General features: G+C 40.7%; 1 protein-coding gene across 1 annotated transcript in view; it reads left to right on the forward strand.

The window, feature by feature from the left end:
• The first annotated feature begins 2223 nt into the window (after positions 1-2223).
• The window catches only part of ift74 (intraflagellar transport 74), a 116518-nt gene continuing 94554 nt past the window's right edge, over positions 2224-24187 (forward strand). The window contains exons 1-7 of the mRNA XM_060846200.1: positions 2224-2440; positions 4111-4246; positions 9525-9573; positions 10744-10842; positions 10936-10996; positions 11591-11650; positions 17049-17110. Of these exons, the coding sequence (XP_060702183.1) occupies positions 2324-2440; positions 4111-4246; positions 9525-9573; positions 10744-10842; positions 10936-10996; positions 11591-11650; positions 17049-17110 (584 nt within the window). The 5' untranslated portion in view covers positions 2224-2323. The remainder of the gene's footprint in view (positions 2441-4110; positions 4247-9524; positions 9574-10743; positions 10843-10935; positions 10997-11590; positions 11651-17048; positions 17111-24187) is intronic.

The raw sequence follows: 24187 nt of genomic DNA on the forward strand, positions 1-24187 counted from the left end.
ATACCTCCTATTGGAGGGACAGTACTGTCATAGAACTTTATTAATGGAGAAAAGCAAATTACTGCGGATGCTGGAATCCAAAACCAAAAGTGAAAATGCTGGAAAATCTCAGCAAGTCTGGCAGCATCTTCAGCATTTTCTCTTTTGGTTTATTAATGGAGACTTGGTATTGAGGGAGCACTACACTGTCATTAGTACTGATGGCACACTACTCTGTCAGAAATGCTGTCTTGGATGAAATCTTGTGCACATCAAAAATATTGTGGCAATTATTTCAAACATTAGTTCTCCTGATGTTCTGGTCATAGAAAGGATGCAAATGCATTAACAATGGTTCAGAGAAGATTCACAACTTATATCTTGGATTGGATGCAGGTAAGTGAAAGGATTAGGAGAGAGCAATTTTCTTTGGTCTCATACTGCCTTTGGAATTCTTGAACAGAAATAATGCAGAGTCTTCAAGTACTTTTAAAGCAACAGTAGACAGTTTCTTGGCTAACAAAATTGGTTGTCAATGGTAGGCAGGATGTGGAATTGAGTCAAATGGTGGAGCAGGGGAGAAGAGCCAAATGACAACCATAAACAATATAACTGATTTTCTGAGTTTCTAATACATTGATACCTGTGGCATCCAACTACAAGAATGTTTTTCTTTCCTGTCTTTGAATAGTAACAACTATTCAGAGGTACTTAATTGGCTGAAAAATAACCTTTCTTTGTCCAAATCCGAAGGACGCTTTAGAAATGCAATTCCTTGGTACCGTTGTTGAGGGCAATGTTGTCCAATGAGCACCGAGGCCAGATGTTCTCAGTGACACCATTCAGCTGATTCTGGATTAACCTCTCTGGGAAAAAAAACAAAGTGCTGAAGGGAAGCTCCCTCTTTAATCCATCACAAAATTCCTGCTAGGAACAGGCCTCACATACCACTGCCATCACCTCACACTAAACAAATTAAACTCGTTCACAGTCTCTCACTCTCATAACTCTGATGGTGGTTTTCTCAATACCAATTGTACATGCCTGACTCCCACTATACTCATGACTATCGCTCCTTCACATACTGAATTCCTTTCTCTTGCACGACAAATGTCCATCTTTCACACTTTGAGTGTCTGTGTCTCACACAATGACTGCATTATCCTCACATAACACTTGACTGCCCCAGTCTCTCCTGTCGAGCGTGCCTTACTCGACATCCGACCGTCCCTCTCTCTCAACTCTCCTTCATACTCAACAACTTTCCATATCTCACACACTGACTGTACTTCCCCCACACCTTGACTGTGTTACCCTCAGACCCTGCTGTCCCTCCTTCATACTTTGACTGTGTTTCCCTCAGACCCTGCTGTCCCTCCTTCACACTTCGACGTACCCTCTTCAGATCCTCACTCTGCCTCTGCTTGCTTCAAAACTCAGTTGCACCTCCCTCACACTTGGAAGAGGTTTCCCTCCCTCGAGGAATGTCCCTTCTACACTCTTCCTTTCACTCGCTGCCTGGGACTCTCCGACGCTCCCACCGTCCTTCCATTTCTTCCCTCACGACTTTGCCTTTCTCTCACTCCGTCTGTCGTGGAAACAGATTCCTTCACACAAAACTCGACTCGGTTTTTGTTTTCCCCCTCAGTCTCTGTCCCTCTCTCCCTCACGACAACGGCGCTATCCCCGTCTCTCAACATCCGACTGTCCCTTCCCCTCACGGCTTTCCCTCTCTCACACACCGACTGTACGCCCCGTCACACTCAGGACTGCGCTGCTCTCACAACCCAAACTGTCACACTTCGTCATTTCCTCGCCTTTTCGATCGTCCCTCCCTGCCCGTCCTTCATTCTCTCTCGGCCCCCGTCTCTCCCTCACTCACATCCTGAATCCTTCTCGCACAGACCCTCACGGCGTCCCTCATTTTCTCTCCCTAACCCGCAGTTCAGCCTTCATTCCCCCCTACACACACCCACAGTGACTCCCTCCCGCACTAACCCATTGCTCCTCCTTCGGGTGCGCAGTGAAGGTGACGAACCCGCCAACAGCCTAATTCAAAACACCGCCAGCCTGCCGCACGAGATGGGAGATCGGAGCCAGGGGCGGGAAAACGGCCTGCGGGGGGCGGAGCTTATGTGCGCAACGTCGGGGGGGCGGGGCCTGGTGCGACGATACGTCGGCTCCCCAAGCGAGGAGTTGGGGGCGGGGCCTGGTGCGACGTTACGTCGGTTCCCCAAACCGAGGAGTTGGGGGCGGGGCCTGGCCGTTGCTGGGAGATGGAACGGCGCACGCGGCCTGGCGGTTGCTCTTGCTCTTAGACTCCGGGGATTAACTGAGTTTGGGGATGGCGAGTGGGCAGAGGCCTCCATCGTCGGCTCGTCCGATGAGTAAAGGAGGCCTAGGGAGGCCTCCGATGACTGCAGCCCGTGTTCCTCCCACAGCGCACCGTCTCGGTACCGGGGTAGGTTTCCTAATCAGCACCGTGCGGGGCAATTGCTCCCCGAGAGCAACACTCCCATTCTCCAAATCATTCTTCCGATCATCCTCCACCATCACCCTCCACGCTTGCCCCTCACGTCGGTCACTCCCGTCACTGTCCCCTCAATCACCCTCAATGATCCTCCCCTTCAATCACCTTGCCCAAACACCTCTCCATCATTCATTCTCCTCCTGCCCCATCACCATCACTCTGTTCCCCCTAGCAATATTACCTTATTTTTTAATTTAATTTTTTTGTGGGATGTGGGTGTTGCTGGCAGGCCAGCATTTACAGCATTGCCCGTCTCTAGTCGCCCTTGAGCACCCTGATTGAACTGCTCTAGTTCACTTGCTGTGGGTTGACCCACATAGCCATTGGGGAGGAAATTCCAGGACCCAGTGACAGTGAAGTAAAGGAGATATGTTTCTAAGTCAGGATTGTGAGTGCCTTTTTTTTTTACATAGAATTGCTCCAGTCTGGAAACAGGCCATTTGTCCCAACAAGTCCTCACTGACTTATTCCCCGACCCCAATTACTCTGCATTTCCGCTGACTGATGCGCCTAACGTACACATCCCTCAACTCGACGGGCAATTTGGCCTGGCCAGTTCACCTAACCTGCACATCTTTGGACTGAAACCGGAACACACAGAGGAAACCCAAACTGAGAATGTGCAAACTCCACACAGACATTCGCCTGAGTCTGGAATTGAACCCAGGTCCCTTGCACTGTGAGGGTTGGAGGGGAACTTGAAAGTGGTAGTGTTCCCATATACCTGCTGCCCTTGTCTGCTAGATAGAAATGATCATGGGTTTAAAAAGTGTCGTCCATGGATTTTTGGTGATTCTTTCCCTTCAACACTTTCATCTTGACCCCTATCACCAGTACAGCCCCCCCCCCCAACCACCCCCTTCAGCATCCTGCCCATGTTGATTAACCCCACTGAGCACCTTCCTGTTGCCCTCCTGGTCCAAAGCCCTCTTACTGCAAACAGCATACAAATCACACTCCTCCCTCTCCAATCTGCATCCTCACTATGCTGCCATCACCTGGAGTTCAACAAGGCAATTCACCAACAAGGATGGACAATAAATGTTAGCCCAACCAGTAACATCCACATCTCATGAATGCGTTAAAGAATTTGTCTACATCCATAAGCCCCTCACACCATCCTCAAATCGCCCAACACCTTGAATGCTCCCAACTACCCACAGAACCAATAGTACCCATCTATCCCTTCTATCTAATCCTGTCCAGTCCCTAATTCTTTTGCTATCTTTGTCTTCTACTTTCTCTCCTCCCCGCCCCCTGCCCCCAACATCTCCCCACCATTGTCCACCCAATATTTCCACCACTAGTACCCCCATTATGTCCATTGCCAGCCCTCTTACTCACTTTTACTCCCAACACATTTCCATTCCCTATTTCTCCAGAACTCTTGCTCCCCTTCCATTGTGTTCTCTTGCACTCCATATTTCCCTGACTCTGCATCCCTTGAGTATCCTGTTGCTGCTCTTTGACTCTTTCTCCCTACCCCTCCAACTCTACCCAGGTTTGTTTACAAGTGTGGAAAATTGAAAGTTGGAGATAAAACAAAGAGGAATGCCTAACTGAAACTGCTTATAACATATTAATGTTCTATTTCTTTCTAGTTATCTCCTGGAACAGCAAGGCCTGGAACTCGTGGTGGCCCTGTAATGGCTGGAGGTGTGTTATCTTCTCAGATTAAAGTTGCAGATCGCCCTGTAACTCAACAGGGTTTGAGTGGAATGAAAACTGGAATGAAAGGTACATGCAAGTTGTTCCCTGTCATTTTTAAAATAATCTATAAAGCTAATCATTTATATCTCAGGAAAATAGATGTTGCTGGCAAATTAAGGTCAACAGAGATAAATCAGAGTACATTTTGATGGCAAGAATGGGAAGATCAGTTGTACTTGGATGATGGAAGTCTAGGTTGGGTGGAGGAATAAAAGAACCTCTTCATTTAAATATATTAATCACTAAAAGTTATATACTCATAAATGCAAAGTTCTGTGAATATTGCAGATTTGAAATAAAAGCGAAGTGTTGGGGGCAACACTGGCAGATCGCAAAATAGTGTTCAAGTTTCAAGTGTAATCTGACGATTCGAAATCTAACATCAGACAGGGCAGAGTTTGATATTGTAATTTCTAATGGTTAGGTTGATGCCTGGTGGTCCATCTTGTTTCATTTCTACGAAATGTTTTGGTGGTTTGATACAACTGAGTAGCTTGCAAAACCAGTTCAGGGGGAGTTGTTTAAAAATTAACCACATTGTTGTGTCTCTGGGTTCTCATGTGGGACAGAACAGGTAAATACAATGTCCTTCCCTGAAGAACATTAATGAATAAGAGTTTTGAAATGACAATTCTCAACAATTGCATTGTCATCATTAGACTCTGATCTCAGTTTTCTTAAATGCACATTTCACCATTTCCCTGATAAATGTTTTTAAAATTGTAAAATATTTTGATAAAGTAGATTCAGAGAGAATGGACCAAATCTCCTGATACCTAATGATCCCTTTATCCAACTCAGACAAATGTTATGCAGTTACCTTTGATTTTATGGCACTTTTATTTCCAACATAGAGCTCAACAAGTGCAAGCATCCTCACAGGGAGTTGCAAAGAGAATCTTTAAAGAAGCTTCAGCCTTAGCTGGAGTGGCACCATGACTCAATGGTTAGCACTGCTGCCTCACAATGCCAGGGACCCAGGTTCAATTCCAGCCTTGGGCAACTGTCTGTGTGGAGTTTGTACAATCTCCCCGTGTCTTCGTGGGTGGCCACCGGGTGCTCCAGTTTCCTCCCAAAGTCCAAAGATGTGCACTTTAGGTCGATTGGCCAGGCTAAAATTGTCCATCGTGCCATGGGGTGTGCAGGTTGTGTGAATTAGCCATGGGAAATAGAGATAGAGTGGGGAGTAGTGAGTTTGGGTGGGATGCCCCTCAGAGAGTGGTTGTGGACTTGTTGGGCTGAATGGCCTGTCTTCATGGTTCTAATCTGTGGACCTCTGCAATGAAAGACTAGCTGTTGCCATATTCTGATTTGTTATAGTTTAAATGCCCAAAGACTCTTTGATGAGTTAAGGAGAGAAGTTGAGGTGGCAGGATGGGTTAATGGAAGGGTTGAGTTGATGAGAGTGGTGGACAGTGGTCGGCTATGGAGGAATATTATTTGGAGCATCGGGCTCTGTGGGAAGGGGTGGATAGGTGTGTTAGAACTGATTGTAATCCTTCTAACATTACCGTGGTAATTACCTCAATGGTCATACTGAAGTCATTATCAGGGAATCAAACTTTACAGATAATGCCCCAGACACCACTATCACTATTCTTGGATATGTCAGCAGTGGTGGCTGCACTCTGGTATACAGTCCAGAGGGAGTTGCTCTGAGAGTCCTCAACATTGACTTTGAATCCCATGAAGTCTCATGGCTTCAGGCTAACATGGGTAAGGAAACCTGCCACATACTCCCTCTGCTGATGAACCAATACTCTTTCATATCGAATAACAGTTTAAGGAAGCACTGAGAGTGGCATGGACACAAAATATATTCTGGGTGGGGATTTCAATGACTACTGCCAAGAGTGGCTCAACAGCTGCACTACTGATCAAGCTGGTCAGGCCGTAAAGAACGTAGCTGCTAGACTGGAGTTTGCAGCAGGTCGTGGGGGAGCCAACAAGAAGGATAAAACATACTTGGCCTCATCCTTGCCAGTCTGCCAACTACTGATGCATCTGACCATGACAATATCAGAGTTGAGAGTGTGGTGCTGGAAAAGCACAGCAGGTCAGGCAGCATCCAAGGAGCAGGAGAATCAACATTGCGGGCATAAGCCTTTCATCAGGATCTTATTCGGGCTTAATGCCCAAAATGTCGATTCTCCTGCTCCTCGGATGCTGCCTGATATGCTTTTCCAGCACCACACCTTTGACTTTGATCTCCAGCATTTGCAGTCCACACTTTCTCCCATGACAATATCATAGAGTGTCCATTGCACAGTCCTAACGGAAATAAAGTTCTATCTCCATAGTAAGAATACCTACCATTAATATCTGTGGCATTATCACTGTACTAGATACAACAGTTTTTGAACAGATCTAGCAACTGAAGACTGGCCTTCCAGGAGGTCTTTGGGCTATCAACAGCAGCAGAATTGTACTCCAGCACAATCTGCAATTTCTACCATTGCTATGAAGCCAAGGGATCAACACTGTTTCAATAGATAGTGCACAAGAACATGGCAGGAGTATTATCAAGCATACCTAAAAATGAGGTGTCAACCAGGTGAAGTTACCAGCATGACTACTTGCATGCAAAACAGCATAAGCAACAAGTGATAGACAGAGCTAAGAGATTACATTGAAGTTCTGCAGTCCTCCCACATCCAATCGTGAATGATGATGAACAACTAAACAATTCACTGGAGAAGGAAGCTCCACAAATATCAACATCCTCAATTATGGAAGAGCACAGCATATCAATGCAAAATATAAGGTTGAAGAATTTGCAGCAATCTTCAGCCAGATGTGGCAAGTGAATGGTCCATTTCTGCCTTCTCCAGTGGTCCCAAGCATCATGGATAGCTGTCTTCAGCAAATTTGATTCATTGCAGTGATATCTGGATACTGCAAAGTTAGTGGGCCCTGACAACATTGCAGCAATAGTACTGAAGACTTGCACTCCAAAACTTGCTCCTCCCCTAGCCATGCTCTTCCAGTATAGTTACTATGCTGGCATCTATCCAACAATGTGGAAAATTGCCCAGTTATGTCCTGCATACAATCCAACCTAGTCAATTACCACCCCAACAGTATGCTCTTAATGATCAGTAAAGTGATGGAAGGTATCATCAACTGTGCTATCAAGCAGCACCTGCTCAGCAATAATAACCTGCTCACTGACATCTAGTTTGGTTTCTACCAGGGCCACTCAGCTCCTACCTTCATTACAGCTTTGATTCAAACATGGATAAAAGAGCTAGTTTTCAGAGGTGAGGTGAGGTGAGAGTGAGCCTATGACTGAGTGTAGTATCAAGGAATCCGAGCAAAACTGGAATCAATGGATATCAAGGGGTAAACTTTGCTGGTTGGCGTCATACCTGCACATGGGAAGATCATTGTGGCTGTTCATGATCAGTAATCTCAGCTCCAGGACCCTTCTGCAGGACTAGTGTCCTAGGCCTTCATCTGCTTTATCAACGGACATCCCTCCATCTTAAGGTCAGAAGTGGAGATGTTCATCGATGAATGCACAATGTTCACCATTCGTGACTCCGCAGATAGTGAAGCAGGCCATGTTCAAATGCAACAAGATCTGGACAATATCCAGGCTTGGGCTGACAAGTGGCAAGTAACTTTCATGCCATATAAATGCTGAAGACAATCTAACCACCATCACTGAATACCCCACTGACAGCATCAGTGGGGTTACAATTTGCTAAACTCAATTGGACTCACCATATAAAAAAGGTGACTACAGGATCAAAAGCTAAGATTATTGTGACAAGTAACTCATTTCCTGAACCCAAAGCTTGCCCATCATTCTCAAGACACAAATCAGGAATTTGATGGAATACTCCCCACTTGTCTGGATGAGCACAGCTCCAACAACACTCAAGAAGCTTGACACCATCCAGAACAAAACAGCCCACTTAATTGGCACCATCTCCACAGCAGTCACTCCGTCCACCACCTAACTTAGTACATACTGCTGCTCCTATCTACAAGATGCACTGCAGAAATTCACTATAGGTCCAAACCCATGATCCAAAATTTCCATCTCAAAGGACAAAGACAGCAATTATGTGGGAACAACATCTGCAAGGTCCCTTCTAAGCCACTCACTATCCTGACTTGGAAACATAGGGCGGCACGGTGGCACAGTGGTTAGCACTGCTGCCTCACAGCGCCTGAGACCCGGGTTCAATTCCCGACTCAGGCGACTGACTGTGTGGAGTTTGCACGTTCTCCCCGTGTCTGCGTGGGTTTCCTCCGGGTGCTCCGGTTTCCTCCCACAGTCACAAAGATGTGCGGGTCAGGTGAATTGGCCATGCTAAAAAATTGCCCGTAGTGTTAGGTAAGGGGTAAATGTAGGGGTATGGGTGGGTTGCGCTTCGGCGGGTCGGTGTGGACTTGTTGGGCCGAAGGGCCTGTTTCCACACTGTAAGTAATCTAATCTAATCTAATAATGCAATTTCTTCAGTTTTGCTGGGTCAAATTTCTGCATTATGGATACAGCATGTGGACTGCTCACCATCATCCTCTCAAGGGCAACTAAGGATGGGCAACTAGCTAGCCAGCAACATCCATATCCCAATAGTGAATTTTTAAAAAATTGCTATGATTAAATTTTAACTCAATACCTGTAGTTTTCAGTTTGGTTTTATAACCATTAGGCTACCATATCTATTTAGACAGTGAAAATTTTGGCAGATTATTTTGTTGTTTTTCTCTTTTAGTTGATTGTAGGCTAAAGTTTTGTAAATGGTCAATTTTTAGTTCTGACAGTGCCGTTTGTTTTAACTATGTTGTGCAGTTCCAGTCATTGTATCGGAACATTGTGATTACAGTGGAGCAAGATGCCTTGGTTGAAAAGTCTGTTATGATGGGAAACTAAATAGGTGGGTTTGTTTTCCTTGGAGCGGAGGAGGCTGACAAGCAGATTTGATTTCAGGTATACAAAATTATGAGATGAATAGATAAAGTAGGTCATGAACATTTCTTCCCTATAGCAGATATGTCTAAGACCAGCAGGCATAAGTTTAAGGTGAGGATTAGGCAGAGAGCTGAGGAAAACCAAAATTGTTCAGAGCGTGATAGAAATATGGAGCGTACTGCTTGAGAGCATGGTGTACTCTTGCAACATTTAAGAAGCATCTGGATGTGTAATTTAAATGTTAGGGCATAGTGGGCTTTGGACCAAGTATAGGTAAATGGGATTAGTGTAGTTTGCTGTTATCAGTCAGCAACAATATAGTGGGCCGAAGAGCTTGTTTCTAGGCTGTATGACCCTGTGACTCTATAACTCTATTTACAGGACCTCATCGTCAGATACTTGATAAATCCTACTTTCTCGGATTGCTCAGGTGAGTAGCCTAAGATTTTTGATGAATACAAGAAGTCTGTTATTAACTCTGTGGAATTGGGTGTGTTTTGATCTTTAAACATCGCATTTTACCCATCGCGGACCACTCGTTTACACCTGTTGCTATCGCTGCTTTGCTATTTAAATTTTTATAAATGTCTTTCCACTTTCAAGCTCTCATTACTGGACTTATATCTTCTTTCTATTGGCCCCAGCTTGTCCAAAATCCTCCTATTTGTATCATAGCTTGTTCCTAATTCTTCAACACAGCACTTGCTCTCATCTTTGCTGGCCTTCACTGGCTTTCCCTGCATTCAATTTAAATCCTCGACCTTGTCTTTTAAGTTCTTTCAAAGCTGTAACCACCCTCGTAACCCATACTAAACTAGCTTTTTGTCTAATTCATGGGCTCCCTTTCAAGATTCCTTCACTTTCCAAATGGTGGTAGAATTATAATGCCTTTCCTTTCAGCAACTTTTTTCCCTGAAACTTTTCAGTTCCTTGTCCACCTTTTGAAAACCTTCTCCACACCCATGTTTTCAACCATGTTGTCTATCCTCGTCCTAATCTTCCATAGACTCGTAGATGATTACAGTAGAGATGGAGGTCATTTGGGCCATCGTGTTCATGCTGGTCATCGAAGATCTGACTACACTACTCCCATTTTTCAAGTTTTGGCCCATAACCCTAGAGGGCATGGCAATGCAAGTGAATATCTGCATGTTGCTTAAAGGTTCTATGAGTTTCTGATGCACCTATCCTTTCAAACAGAGTATTCTGGACTCGCATCATGCTCTGAATGAAAAGAACGTATCCTGTACCCTCTTGTTAGCCTTCTGCCTCTTATTTTAAAGATATCTTAAAGACCCTAATAGTAGAAGTGTCCAATCTGTGCCCATCATGATCTTCTAAAGTTCTACCATGAACCCTCTTGAGTTTTCACTATTCCAAGCAAATCAACACAAGCCTATCCAATCTTTCATCATTGCTCAGACTGTCCTGCCCAGATAGCATCCTGGTAAATCCCCTTTGCACTATCTCTAGTGCAATCACATGTTCCTGGTTACAGGGAAATGGGATATACCTGATTTTGCCTTTCTTTGGACTATGTTTACTAATGATATGGTTTCTGTTTCATTGTGTAAATCTTTCCTGCAATGTTTTTGTACAGAGCCAAAATAAATGAACTTACAACAGAAGTCAGCAAGCTACAAAAAGAAATTGATACATTTAATCAAGAAAATTCTGTTTATCTATCCTATGAAAAGAGGTAAGTACCTAGTTTGTGCATATGTGCAAATTCTATGCACAGTAAATGAAATACTGGTATTTATTGTGAACTACATTTCATGTTTTGCAACAGGGCTGAAGCTTTGGCCGTGGAAATAAAAGATCTGCAGGGGCAACTAGCAGACTACAATATGGTGGGTACAATTGCTAAGTTGACTTTACGCGTGGATACATAGTGTTGAGAAATAACTAACATATTCTGTCTGCAATGGCATCATAATCGTTTTAACTGAATTGCAAAAATACAGCACAATAAATACAAAAGAAAACTGTTTTCTTTAATGTTCTATTGCCAAAATGTAATCTGTTTTTTGTTCAGTGGCAATATTCACTTCTGGGACAAACTCCATTCTTAGCCTGTATGCTTAAGCCAATTCTTCAGTGCAGCGCTGAGGCAATACATTATTGTCACAGGTGCGAATAGATAGAGTGTTCTCTTTGAGTTCTCCAGTGAATGTGAAAGATCTTAGTGCCCTATTTGAGGAGGAGAAAGAAATTCCCTCAGTTTCTTGGCTATTTCTTCAGCCATCTTTACTGAACAAGAAATAATCAAGTTGTTACAGTTAGTTAGTAACATTTTGTTATCCATGTTTCTCTACATCCAAAGGTTTAAAAAGCTTTATTGGTTTTGAAGCGCTTTGATATACTAATCATACAAAAGGCTGCATTGTTGTCTTTAACTTTATTTCTTTAATAGTTCTTAACTGTTTCTTGTTCTCTGCCTTTAGTTGGTAGATAAGCTGAATACCAATACTGACATGGAAGAAGTTATGAATGACTATAACATAGTAAGTCTTGTTGTTTTCAACAAAATAAATAAAATGCTCCTTTTCCATATATTTTCAGATTTTTTGTTTCTATCATTTGTTTGTTCTGCCATAAAACATTTCATGTTTGTTAATCCAGCTTTCTGAATTGAATATTTATATGTTTTTTCATATTCTTATTAGCAATTGTAATTAGTTTTTGGTAATTGTATTAAAAAAAGATGCTTAACTGGGAATCTTAATTTTGAATTTTATTATTTGGTCTGCTGTCTTTTTCTGCTTGACCTCTCATCATGCATTTTTATGACGGATAGATTATAATAAATAAGAGCAAATGTAGGCCATTCAACATTCAATAAGATCATGGTTGATCTCTCCAGGTCTCAACTCCTGTTTTGTGTTCCTCTTTTACCTCAATTCCTTGATGTACATCCGTTAACATCCTCTTTAAATGATTTCAGTGATCTAGCCTCCACAAGTCTCTGAGATAAAGAATTCCAGACATTCAATGCCCTTTGAAAGAAGAAATTCCTCTGAATCTCAGTTTTAAAAGTTTTCCCTTATTCTTTATCTATGTCCCCAGTTCAACATTTCCTGACGAGTAAATACATCTTCTCACCATCTATCCTACCAAAGCTGTTCAGAATATTGTATATTTCAATAAAATCACCCCTTGTTTTCCTAAACTTTAATGAATAAAGAACAAACTTGTTTAACAGTTTTTGATAATTCAACCTCTTCAAGTCATGAATCAGTCTAATGAATCTCCTTTGAACTATTTCCAATGTCAGTATATCCTCACTTAAACACAGGAACCGAAAATGTTCACACTGCTCCAAGTATGGTCTCACCCTGTACAGTTATAATATGGCTTTCAATTTTTAAACTCTAACCCCCAGAAATAAAGATCTAAATTCCATTTGCCACCTTTTAGTCAAATTGATATTGTCTTTGAACTCTCTGGGACTTAGTCTTTTGCTAACTTTTTCTTGAAATTCTGGTTTTGTAATCAACATGGCACCAGAGAATAGCGATTCTGTACACTTTTCAATGTACTCATGTACATGAGGAGCCTCAATTATCTGAATACCAATTATCTGAATACCAATTATCTGAATACCAATTATCTGAATACCAATTATCCGAATACCAATTATCCGAAAATTGGATTATCCGAAGGAGATCTCGAGTTCCGACAGAAACATTACATCAAAGCCGTGTGTCCAACACTGACCGTGTCTTTTGTTTGCAGTGATTAAAAGTGCTGCCGAGAATAGTCCTGGACTGATAGGAGTGCAGGCACTGTCTCTAAATGACTGCCCTCCCACACTCACACTCTCTCTCTCTCTCTCTCTGTCTCTCTCTCTCTCTCTCTCTCTCCCCCTCTCTCTCCCCCTCTCTCTCTGTCTCTTTCTCTCTCTCCCTCTCTCTCTCTTTCTCTGTTCCCACACTTTCCCAGGAGTTCTACACAGAGGTGTACCCTAAACCCCACCCCCCTTCCCCAGATAATCTGTCTAACATTCTCCTGTACAGGGCAAAGGTGGAACCTGTCAAAAAGTTGCAGTAAAAAGTTGTGTGTGGCAAAAAAAGGCAGTAGCAGCAGCGGTCTTGTTGGTGTCCAGTCTGGCTGCCCTGAAGAGGGGGTGGGTTGGGCGGGGGGGAGGGGGGGGCGCGGTGTTGGGTTGGACGTGGGGGGTGTGGGTGGGGGCGGTGTTGGGGTGGACGGGGGATGACTTGGGTGATCGGGGGCAGTGTTGGACAGGGTTTGGGGGGCGAGTGGTGTTGTACGAGGTTTGGAGGGTGGGTGGTGTTGCAGGGGGGTGAAGTTGGACTGGGTTTCGGGGGTGGGTGGTAAGGCAGTGACAGACAGGGTTGGGGACAGGAGGTGGGCGGTGTTGGGAGTGGGCTAAGGCTTGCGCATCCTGTACTACTGCTAGTCTCCTGAACGGGGAGCAGACTTAATAGAAAACTCCGAGCTGCATCCCTTGTGGCACACTACCAATTATGTTTTGCCAACCTGAAAATACCCACTAACTCCGACTCTGCCTTTTGTGTGTAACCAATCCTCAGTTCATATATTAGCCCTAATACTGTGAGCTCCTATCTTATATAATATCTCTAATGTGGCACCTTATCAAATGCCTTTTCGAAATCCAAATGCACTAAGTCTATTGACTAGCGTTTCCTCCAATGTGCCTCTGATGCCTGTGTGCAGCAGCAACTTCTAGAACAGTAAGTCAGTACCACAGTTGGCATGCTAATGCAGATCACTGTGCACGGAGTCTAGGAGTGGCTGCCATGCAGCTTAGAGGGAAGGTTACTGCTTCCCCTTTATCAACTCTGCTTATAATATTGTCAAAATACTTTGAAAATATTGGGCGACATGGTTTTCCTTTCTCAAAAGCACGTTGACTCTAATTGATTGCATTAAGCTTCTCTAAATACTTTGCTATTTCCTCCTTTATAATGGACTCTAGCATTTTCCCAATTGCGCTACAGACTGCGCTATAGATCCTGCTTTTTGTCTCCTCCCTTTTTAAACAGGGCATCAAGTTAGTTATTTTCTGATCTTTTGGAACTCTCCAAGAATCCAATGAGTTCTGGAAGATTTCAACCAATGCCCCTCTATCTCTGTGGCCACTTAGATTAAAACACTTGAAGCAGGCCATCATGTCCTGGCTGCCTTCAGACCTGTTTTTGTGCTAAGTACCTCGCCCCCATGATAGAGAATGGGTACATGGTGTTACTTTCCTTCCTTTGTCACCTTGCTTATCTGATGTTTTGGCGATGTTTATATTGCCGTCCACCATGAAGAAGGAGGAAACTATTGATGTAAATTATCAGCCACTTCCCTGCTCCTCATCATCAAATCCCTAGTCACATCCTCCAAAAAATTCAATTTAGCTGCTTCTCTTGATTTTTATATACACGTAGAAGCTCTTGCTGTTTGTTTTTATATTTCATTCCAATTTGCTTCCACAATTCATTTTCTCTGTTTCGTCATTCTCTACTGGTTTTCAAAATAAAACAAGTCCCCATCCTCAGGCCGATCAATAGTTTACACTGCTTTTAATGCCCTAGTTTTTTGATACTCTCCTTAACAACTTTTATTAGCCATGGGTAGTTCACCCTTTCATCAAGTCATTGTTTTTGACCAGAATAAAGTTTTGCTGAGCTGAAATATCTGTTTGAACACCACATCTATTTTCTGAGCCACTTAAATTGTCCTTATTTGTTGACACTACTGGTTTGCGGCATTAGTTCCTCTCTGTCAAAATGAAGTTGAATTTCTGCAATGCTTTGCTGGCTAAACCCTTTAGCATCTTTAACTATGAAATCTCTTAATAATCTTGCCTCGTTACATGTAGCTACATCTAAAATAGCCTTTTCCCAAGCTCGAGTTTGTGAAGTACTCCTCTAAGAAACAATATCTGATGCACTCTACAAATTCATCTTTCATGCTGCCCATGTCCATCTGATTGGTTCAGTCAATATGCAGATTAAAATCACCCATGACAATTGTACTGCTCTCCTTGCATACCTCCATTATTTCATGATTTATACTTTGTCTTACAGTGAGGCAACTTCCACCCAAATTGATTCTACATCATGATTTATTGCACGTGTATCACTACTCACTGTCCCACTGTTATTCTTCTTCATTAATAAGACTACCCTACCTCCTTTTTCTTTTTGCCTATTTTTCTGGAATGTCAGCTATTTTTGAATGTTGATTTTCCAGGGTTCGTTACTGTGCAACCATGCTTCCACAGCAGCAGTCAAGACTTATTCACTTTTTTTCTACTTGTGCTGTCAACTCATCTTGTTAGAACTACTGCATGCGTTCATACAAGGTCTTGAAGTTTGGCTTTTTGCCATTATTACATATTCTGGTTCTAATTTCTGCTGCAGTCTTTTGGTTATATTTTCTGTTCCTTCCTATCTCATTTTGATTATCATTGCCTCTTCACTACCCTGCACCTCTGCTTTTTCATTTCATTTTGCTGTTTTAAATTTCCCTTCAGTTGAGTCCAATCTCTCACTAAAACTCTATCTGAACCTAGTTGTACAAGTTGCCTGATCACCCGTCAAAGCATGTATCAATTGAAGCCAATATCAAAAGAACAGCTCTCTCTTTCCCTAGAACTAGTACCAGTGCCCCATGATCTAGAACCCATTTCTCTCACATCAATCATTGACCTCTACTACCTCTGTAATCTCATTTACCCTACTGCAATTTGGAATTGGTTGAATCTTGTTTTTGTGGTTCTGCATTTTAGTTTAGCCCCAAGCTACTTGTTATCCCCCAGCAGAGACTTTTTCCTACTCTTACCTGTACCATTACTACATCCATGGGCCATGACAACTGGATCCTTTCTGTCCTGCTCCAGGTTCTTCTCCAGCCCAGAAGAGATGTCATGAACCTTGGCACTTCCTGCAGTATGTGCCCCAATCCACACTTAGAGCAAGAAATCCGTACCTATTCGACAAGGGCACATGCTGAGACTCCTCCAAAGCTACGCTTTGGATCCCAATGCCTCACCATCAACCTTCCTGTCCATAACCAAATCAGATTTGATGTCATTAATCTCAGGGGTGTTACTATGTCCTGAAATAGCATTTAAGTAACTCCCCCCTCTCCCTGATGCATCACAGTGACTGCAGCTCTTCACGTTTGAGCCAAAGTTTCCTAAGCAGCTTTGGAACGCTAACATTGTCAACTTGAATCACAACGGCCACCAACTCCCATATGCTACAGTTGGAAAATATTGCATGTCAATTTACTTAATTAATTTGGATGTTAATGATTTTAAATGTGGATTTCCTAACTTCAGTTATGATATCATCTCCTAATTTTTAAACCATTTGTCCAAACAAAAGAGATACAAAGGAAAGACCCACCAGTCTCCTCACTTACTCTGTCACCAACTTTAGAATTTGGATTCATGATGCTCAACATGTCTGCACTTGCTTCTCCGGGATCATACTATTTTTAAGACAATCTATGACTTTGCCTCAATCTCTCTCTACAACCTTTTTTAGTTCGATGGCTCCTTCATCCAGCAGTACTTGAACTGTGCCCTGTAATCTAAGTCCTCTCTTTTTGCTTAGTCTCACTGCTAAACTTTGTCACCTCAGTCCTTCTATTTTCTTGTTCCCTAAACTGATTTGCTGCTTTTTCTCTCTGCTTTCAATAAACATCTTCTAGTCAGACAGGCAATCATCTCTACAAATGATAAACACACAAGATGGTTTGAAATAATCATTCCTTAATTATTTAAGTGGAGCTACTTGGAATTATACACTCTGTCATTACATTTAAAATATTTATGTTATAGATAATATTGTAATAAAACTGAAAACTGTCATACTGTTGTTGATTGCTCTTAAATGAACAAACAATAATATTATATTTTAGCTCAAAGCACAGAACGATCGAGAAGCACAGAGTATGGATGTAATTTTCACAGAGCGACGAGAGTAAGTAATAATACCTTGTTCAGAATATTGAGTACACGAGAACCAGGTATGATTCTTCAAGCCTGTTGTGCCATTTTATGCATCTCAAATTTGAATTGTAATAATATTGACAACAGTTTGAGGAAATGTTCATATCTTGTGAAGTATATTTCCTGATATCACTCTTAAATGACTTAGGTCTAAATCATTTTGTCAACATCTTTTGAGCAGTGAAAATACCTTCATAACTATTTACCTGATTTAGAAGGGAGCATTATTGTGTGATGAGATACTGAGTAAGTTATGTTTATATTCTTTGGCATTTAGAAGAATGAGGGTGATTCCCCTGAAACCTACAAGATTCTGATGGGGCCTTACAGAGTTGTAACTAGGTTATTTCTCATATTTGGGAAATCTATTACATGTGGGTACAGTCTCAGGATAAAAGGCTAAATAGTTAGCATGGAGCTGAGGAGATATTTAACTGAAATTAATGTGAATGTTTGGAATTCTCTACCCCTGAAGGTTATGAATAAATCTGAGGGTTGTGGATGGTGCATCATGAAACATATTGAAGCCAAAGATAGATTTTCAGTCTGTCAGGATAATGGCAAAGTTTGGGAATGGAAAGTGGCCAAATATTATTCAAGATTGCATTAAATGGCACGGCAGGATCTGTAGGTCTTTGTCTATTCGTGCGGTAGGCTCAGTAGGTCTTTGTCTATTTGTGCTGCTATTTCTTTTGTTAAACATCTTAAATTTAAATCATGTTTATGCAAACTGTCCTTAGTTTAATTTTTTAAGTATCAGTGCCAACTGCTGAACTTGTTAGACCCTACACCAAGGCCAAATCCATCTTTCCTGAGGTTCAGTTGCATCAGTAGATTGATCCTGGTTGCTGTTAACGTGCTGTTAACTCTTAAAAATAATTAACGGAGTCTTTGGTTTTGTATTTGAATGTATAGAGTTAATGCTGAACTCGTAGAAACATCAAGCTATAACTAGAAAACCACATATATTTTTGTGCATGTAAGATGCATAGCTTTGACAACTTCTTAAAAACAATTTTTCCAGTTCTGTAACAGCAAATTGTTCATTATCAGTATATTCTCTTATCAACCATATCAACTTTCTTTCAAGTATATTGTGTTTTGGAACTTTGGATTCTAATGTGTAATTTGAGTGCTCATAGTGGAGATTTTTCTTCTTTTTGACACAGAATAAATCCATGTTGTTGAAAATGCAGTGCAAATTTTTTTCAAGAAAGCAAGCTCTAAGTATGATAGCTTTTGTCTGTGTTACTGATGTGTGACTCATTTAACTTATTGCATATCCTGCACAGTCAGCTAAATCAGATAGCCTTCCTGAAACAAGTCTACACCATTTACGTATTTATTGCTCACAACTGGTGAATCCTATAGAATCTATATATCCTTCTTCAATATATCCGTCATCATCAGAAACATTGTGAGGAATGGACTTTGCTTCAGTTTGTTGTTCATTGCTTTTAGCTTCTTTTGATGTCTGTGGGACATTATAAGTTGTCTGTGTAGATGTATTTTCCAAATAAAAATCTGGTTCTTCCTGCAGTCGATGATGATGGTAGGCAAAGAAGCAATTGTACCATTTGATGAATTTTGCAAAGAGGATGAGTATCGAAGATATACCAATTGATGTTGCCATAACACCAACCACTAATTTCCAGGATTTCCCAAATTTGGATTGATCTAAAAAATAAAGAAAAGAGTAGTATATCCAAGCATTAAGTACTATTGCTTGTTATCTTTTTGTAAGGAATCATTCACTTACATTCTTGATATAAATTGATTTTAATCTAGTCAATATGTTTAATGTTTGTATTTTTACATGTTTAATTTTTTAAAAAACTTATCTTTCAATGCAGCATGTCAGTCGCTGCTTAATTTGGCAAATTCTAAGTAATTGTTGCTCAACTCCAAATTACAAACATGGCAATAGGAGTATGCCTCTCAGCGGTTAAAGCTTTTTCAATTTAAGCATCAACTCTGTATTCCTGCACACCCGCAATAATCATTCATCCCCTTGAAAATCAAAATTCTATCTACTTTTGCCTTTAAAATATTTAAAGACTCCACATCTGCTCTCTTTTGAGAACAGGAATTCCACAAATTCTCAACCTTTTGAGAGAAAATGTTTCCAGCTCCTTATTTTTAAACCATCACCCTCCCACAAGAGAAAACACCCTTTCCTCATCCATCCAGTCAAGTTTCCTCAGGATTTTGTATGTATTAGCAGGAAAGATGCTTGAACTTATAAACTAGAATCAGTTTCTTCATTGTACAACAAATTTTGGACAAACCCACATATAAGATGTATTTCTACATAAACAGTTTGTACAAAAAGCAAATTTCTTTGGGGTGTTTTGAATTTTGTCAAAATATCTTCAGGTACACAAAAAAATCCAAAAAGCTCAAATCCGAAATTTTTTCATTGAGTGTGGAGCGTCATTTTTGCGTGCAAACAGGTGACTGAACTCCACACCTACTTAAACCTCGCCACTCAGATGTGATGTGACAGCGTGGCCCAGCACGGGCAGGCATCAGTTGTGTCTCAGTGCTTGTACTATTCACGCGTGCACCTAAGTAATTTTTTTAATTTCACTGTGGAAATGTCATTTATTCCAAAATCCGAAAAATTCTGAACTCTGAAAAATAACTGAGCCCGAGGATTTTGGATAAAGGATTGTCTCCCTGTACCAGTAAATTTAGCTCATTTTAAAAATCCTTTAAATGACTTGAAGTAAAGGTGATTTTTTTAATCATCAGATGTACTGGCATAGGTTATGTTCTTTTCATAATACTTGGTAGATGGGCAGCAATTTAAAAAAAATGCCATGAATTGGCCCACATTGTGGCTGGGAGCAGAGACTTGGGAAGTTAGTAATCAAGTGTTAAGGGCAGGTTTTTAATGGAAGGGCTCTAAGGAATGTTGTCAACAGAGAAACCAAGGGGTGCAAGTACATAGTTCCTTGAATGTGGTATCAAAGGTAGATATGGTGGTGAGGAAGGTATGCTTACCTTCATCAGTCAGAGTGCTGAGTACAGGAGTTGAGATGCCATGTTACAGCTGTACAAGTCATTGGTAAGACTGCATTTGGAGTACTGTGTACAGCTCTGGCTGCTGTAGGAAGGATGTTATTAAATTGGAAAGAGTGCAAAAAAGACTTACTGGGATGTTTAAAAGACAGGAAGTTTTGAGTTATAAGGAGAGGCTGGATAGGGTGGGGCTTTTACCCCTGGAGTGTAGGAGCTGAGGGGTGATTTTATAGAGGTTTACAAAATCATGAGAGGCATGGGTAAGGTGAATGCCACTGTCTTTTCCTCAGGGTGGGGGAGTCCAAAACTAGAGAGCATAGGTTTAAGGAAAGAGGGGGATGATTTAAAAGCGATCTAAGGGACAACGTTTTTCTCCCAAGGGATAGTACATATATGGAGCAAACTGTCAGAGAAAATGGTAGAGGTGAGTACAATAACAACATTTAAAAGGAATTTGGACAAGTAAAGGATAGGAAAGGTTTGAAGGGATATGGCAAACGCAGGCAAATAAAACTATTTCAGTTTAAGAAATCTAATTGACGTGGACAAGTTGAATCAAGGGGACTGTTTCTATGCAGTATGATTCTAAACTGTTCGAGCATGTTACACTTCCAAGGCAAGTGGGGCGTAAACGTGGACCTTTTGATCGATAGTTAAGGGCACTGCAACTGTGTCATAATACCCCTACTAGGATAGATTTTAAACACAACTAATGAAATATTTAGTTGTAAGTAGACACTTGAAAGATGCTTAAAAAGCCATCTCAATCAGAAACTCCACAAGCATGACTGATGTTGGAAATATCAATAATGGCACTGGTACATTCTGTTATACTGACTTTGTAATTAGGAAATTACATTCCTTATGCAATGCAGCAGCAAAGTTATCAGATTTGTTTTTTGGGCAAAAGTCAATTGACTAAAAATGGCTGTGAAAATCAATAACTTTGTTTATATTTCAACAGGTATTTAATTTTCCAATGTTAAAGCAGTTTGAACATTGAGTATAGTTTCTTTAGCTTCCTACCTTCCTGAAAGTACCATTGGTGTCTTCCTGTAACTTGGTTAATTCAACAGTTCCATATGGATACATGTGGTGGTTGGTGGATGGCTACTTGATCTGAAATTGCGATATAACTGAACATGGTCCTTTGATACTGAATTTTCCTGCATCAAAATTATGTCAGGGATCGTTGTCTAGTGCAGAGCTGTGGCTATGTTTTCCTTTCTAACTCTTCAGGCCAAGTATAGCAGCCCTATCTCTATTGCAGGTGCATTTAAGCTAACTCAATGTGGACTAAATTTTGTGAGCATAGCACAGCTCACTAAACCTGCAACAATAATTTTTAATCTTGGTTATTATGGAGCTTTTGAAAATAAGCTTTTGAAGTTTGTATTTTTAGTGACTTCTGTAATATTAAAATTTGTGAGATTAATGAATAGCACTATGTAAATAGCAGCTTCTATAATAGTGAGACAGGTGGACACAAAACTGAGACGAGAGTCAATTATTATGGCCTCAACAAAATGAAACCTCATTATATATGTAGTTGATTGATATATAATAAACTACTTGTTTGAATGTCCAGTGACTTCATTATTACTGCAAAGTTAAACTAACCAACAAACAATAAAATCAACAAAGGCACCTGTAAGGATAAGATAAAAAGATGCTTAGTTTTTGACCACTACTGCTCTGAACCTGCATCACAATGAGACTGTTTTTGACAATTTGCACCAGTCACTCCATGGGTATAGCATAGCGTACCATGAAATATTGCTTGTTGTCTTTCTGTCAGAAATTTCATGAAGTACTGTGTTACACCATAATTTCTCTTGATACTTGTCAGAAACATGGGCATCTGACATAAAATGCTGTAGTACCTGAGCCATTTGTTTGATTCATGGTGTTACTTTGTCCAGCCACAGTTGGAATTCGCATTGCTGCACTCTGCATCTTTTCCGAAAAGATTGTGTCTAATGTACTTTTGACAGTTGTGCTATCTGGAGATGATGTTAAGCTGGAAACTGAAAAACATCCATTCCTCTTTATAAAGGCTTCTTCAATAGTGTGGAATTGCATATCTTCAGGCGCTTCACATGTTGTGATGTTCGCATTACCTGCGGTTGAAATAAGATATAACTTTACAAACACACAATCCTTAAGTTCCTGTTTGTCATACTGATTTCCTGTTCAAATAATTTACATTGCTAATTTTGTTTTCATTCACTCATTATTGCCCGTCCCTACAGCTTTAGGTTCCCATCAGTAATTTTTTTTTAAAAAAAGTGTTCACTGCAGTAATCTTACTGACTATAAACTTTATAAAGAAACTTGCCATCTCCTAGCAACATTAATCATTCATGAATATCGTTACAATAAGAAATTTATGCAAACCTATCTGTTTGGGAGATGAACTCACCTAAGTGTACTTGTGACTCATTAAGCCACCTCTGGAAACCAAGAAAGCCACAACTACAGTTCCATTGATTTCCATATAGAGTTAAACATGATAAATTCAGAGGTTGCAGAACATCCCTGTCAACATGTGTGAGGCAGTTGTTGTGTAGTTCCAGTATAGCCAACTTTTTAAAATTATTGAATGCTCCTGAAATTAAATTGCAGATGAGATTGTATCCAAGATACAGTTCTTTAAGCTGGGTTAAATTTGAAAGAATTTGAATATCATGAAGAGTTAAAGAAATCTTGTTCTTCATTAGCTTCAGCTTTGTTGTGTTTGCAGGCAGATCATGCGGAATCGATGACAAATTCTTTCCACTGTAATCACACTGCAGAAAAATTAGAAGTGATTCAGGTGATTGTCTTGTTTGCATTTAGCTGAAGGAACGAAAGTGCAATATTGCAATAGAACCTCTCACAACTGAATGTCTAGAAATACTTTGCACTTGTTTTTGAAGTGTCATCATTATTGTAAGATAGGAAATACAACAATTGATATATAAACAAAAACCACCAACAAACAGCAATAAAGACCAGAAAGTCTGTTTCTTGTAAGATTAATTAAGGGATAAATATTGGTTGGGACAACTGCTCTTCTTCAAATCTGTGTCAGTGGATCTCTCATGTCTGCCTGATGAGACGCTTCGTTTAGTGTTTTGCCCAAAATTCTGACAGCTTGAACAGTGCAATACTCTGCCAGCGCAACACTGGATCTTTGGAATGAGATTGCACCCAAAAAATACCAAATCTTATTGCTGATATCTAACTTCAAAACTGCTTTATTTTCATCAAATTTGAAGATGTTTTTAGAACAAGATGTATTCCTCAAATATAGTGAAATGAGCAATTTGTAGATATTCTGAAATAAAATTTGGCACCAAGTTGCATATTGTGATATTTATATTAATTTCCAAAATCTTGACCAAAGTTCTAAGGACTTTTTTGAAGGTGTAGAGTTTAATATAGAGATGGAGAAATTCAAGGAGGGAATTTGAGAGCTTGGGGACTAAGTAGCCGAAGGCATAATTACAGTGTTGGAGTGATTAAAATCAATAGTCATTAGGTACTCGAAATAATCTGTGAGGGTGCTTGAATATTTTGGGGAGTGTAATTTCAGTTCCAAGCCATTATACTTCTTATGGGTCTATCCATGGTGGGCACATTGTTTATTGACAGGATAATGAAACAATATTTCAAATTTCAAACAATATTGCTAAGCGTTGATAGCAAGATAAAGCCTAAAAATTGTACTTTTGTGCTTTTTTGAATGTAATTCATTCAGTGAAACTTTGTTTAAAAAATGTACTCCTGATTTGCTTACGAAGGTGATTGGAAAGAGGTTAGCCATATGAACCTCATAAAATGAGTTCCTTGATTGGGGTTGTTGATCTTGTGCAATTAAGGAGCCCTGTCTTGACAGATAAAAACAGAAGTGTTTGACATCCTTTTCATTCTGAAAGTTTGTTCTGAGGGAGCTGGTCACTATCAATGACAATCCACATATAAATAAAGGCTGACTTGGTGATAGGATACTGGCCTCTGTGGAGGTGGTTCAGTGGCGATG

The sequence above is a fragment of the Hemiscyllium ocellatum genome, chromosome 2 (assembly GCF_020745735.1).
Source record: "Hemiscyllium ocellatum isolate sHemOce1 chromosome 2, sHemOce1.pat.X.cur, whole genome shotgun sequence".
NCBI lineage: Eukaryota > Metazoa > Chordata > Chondrichthyes > Orectolobiformes > Hemiscylliidae > Hemiscyllium > Hemiscyllium ocellatum.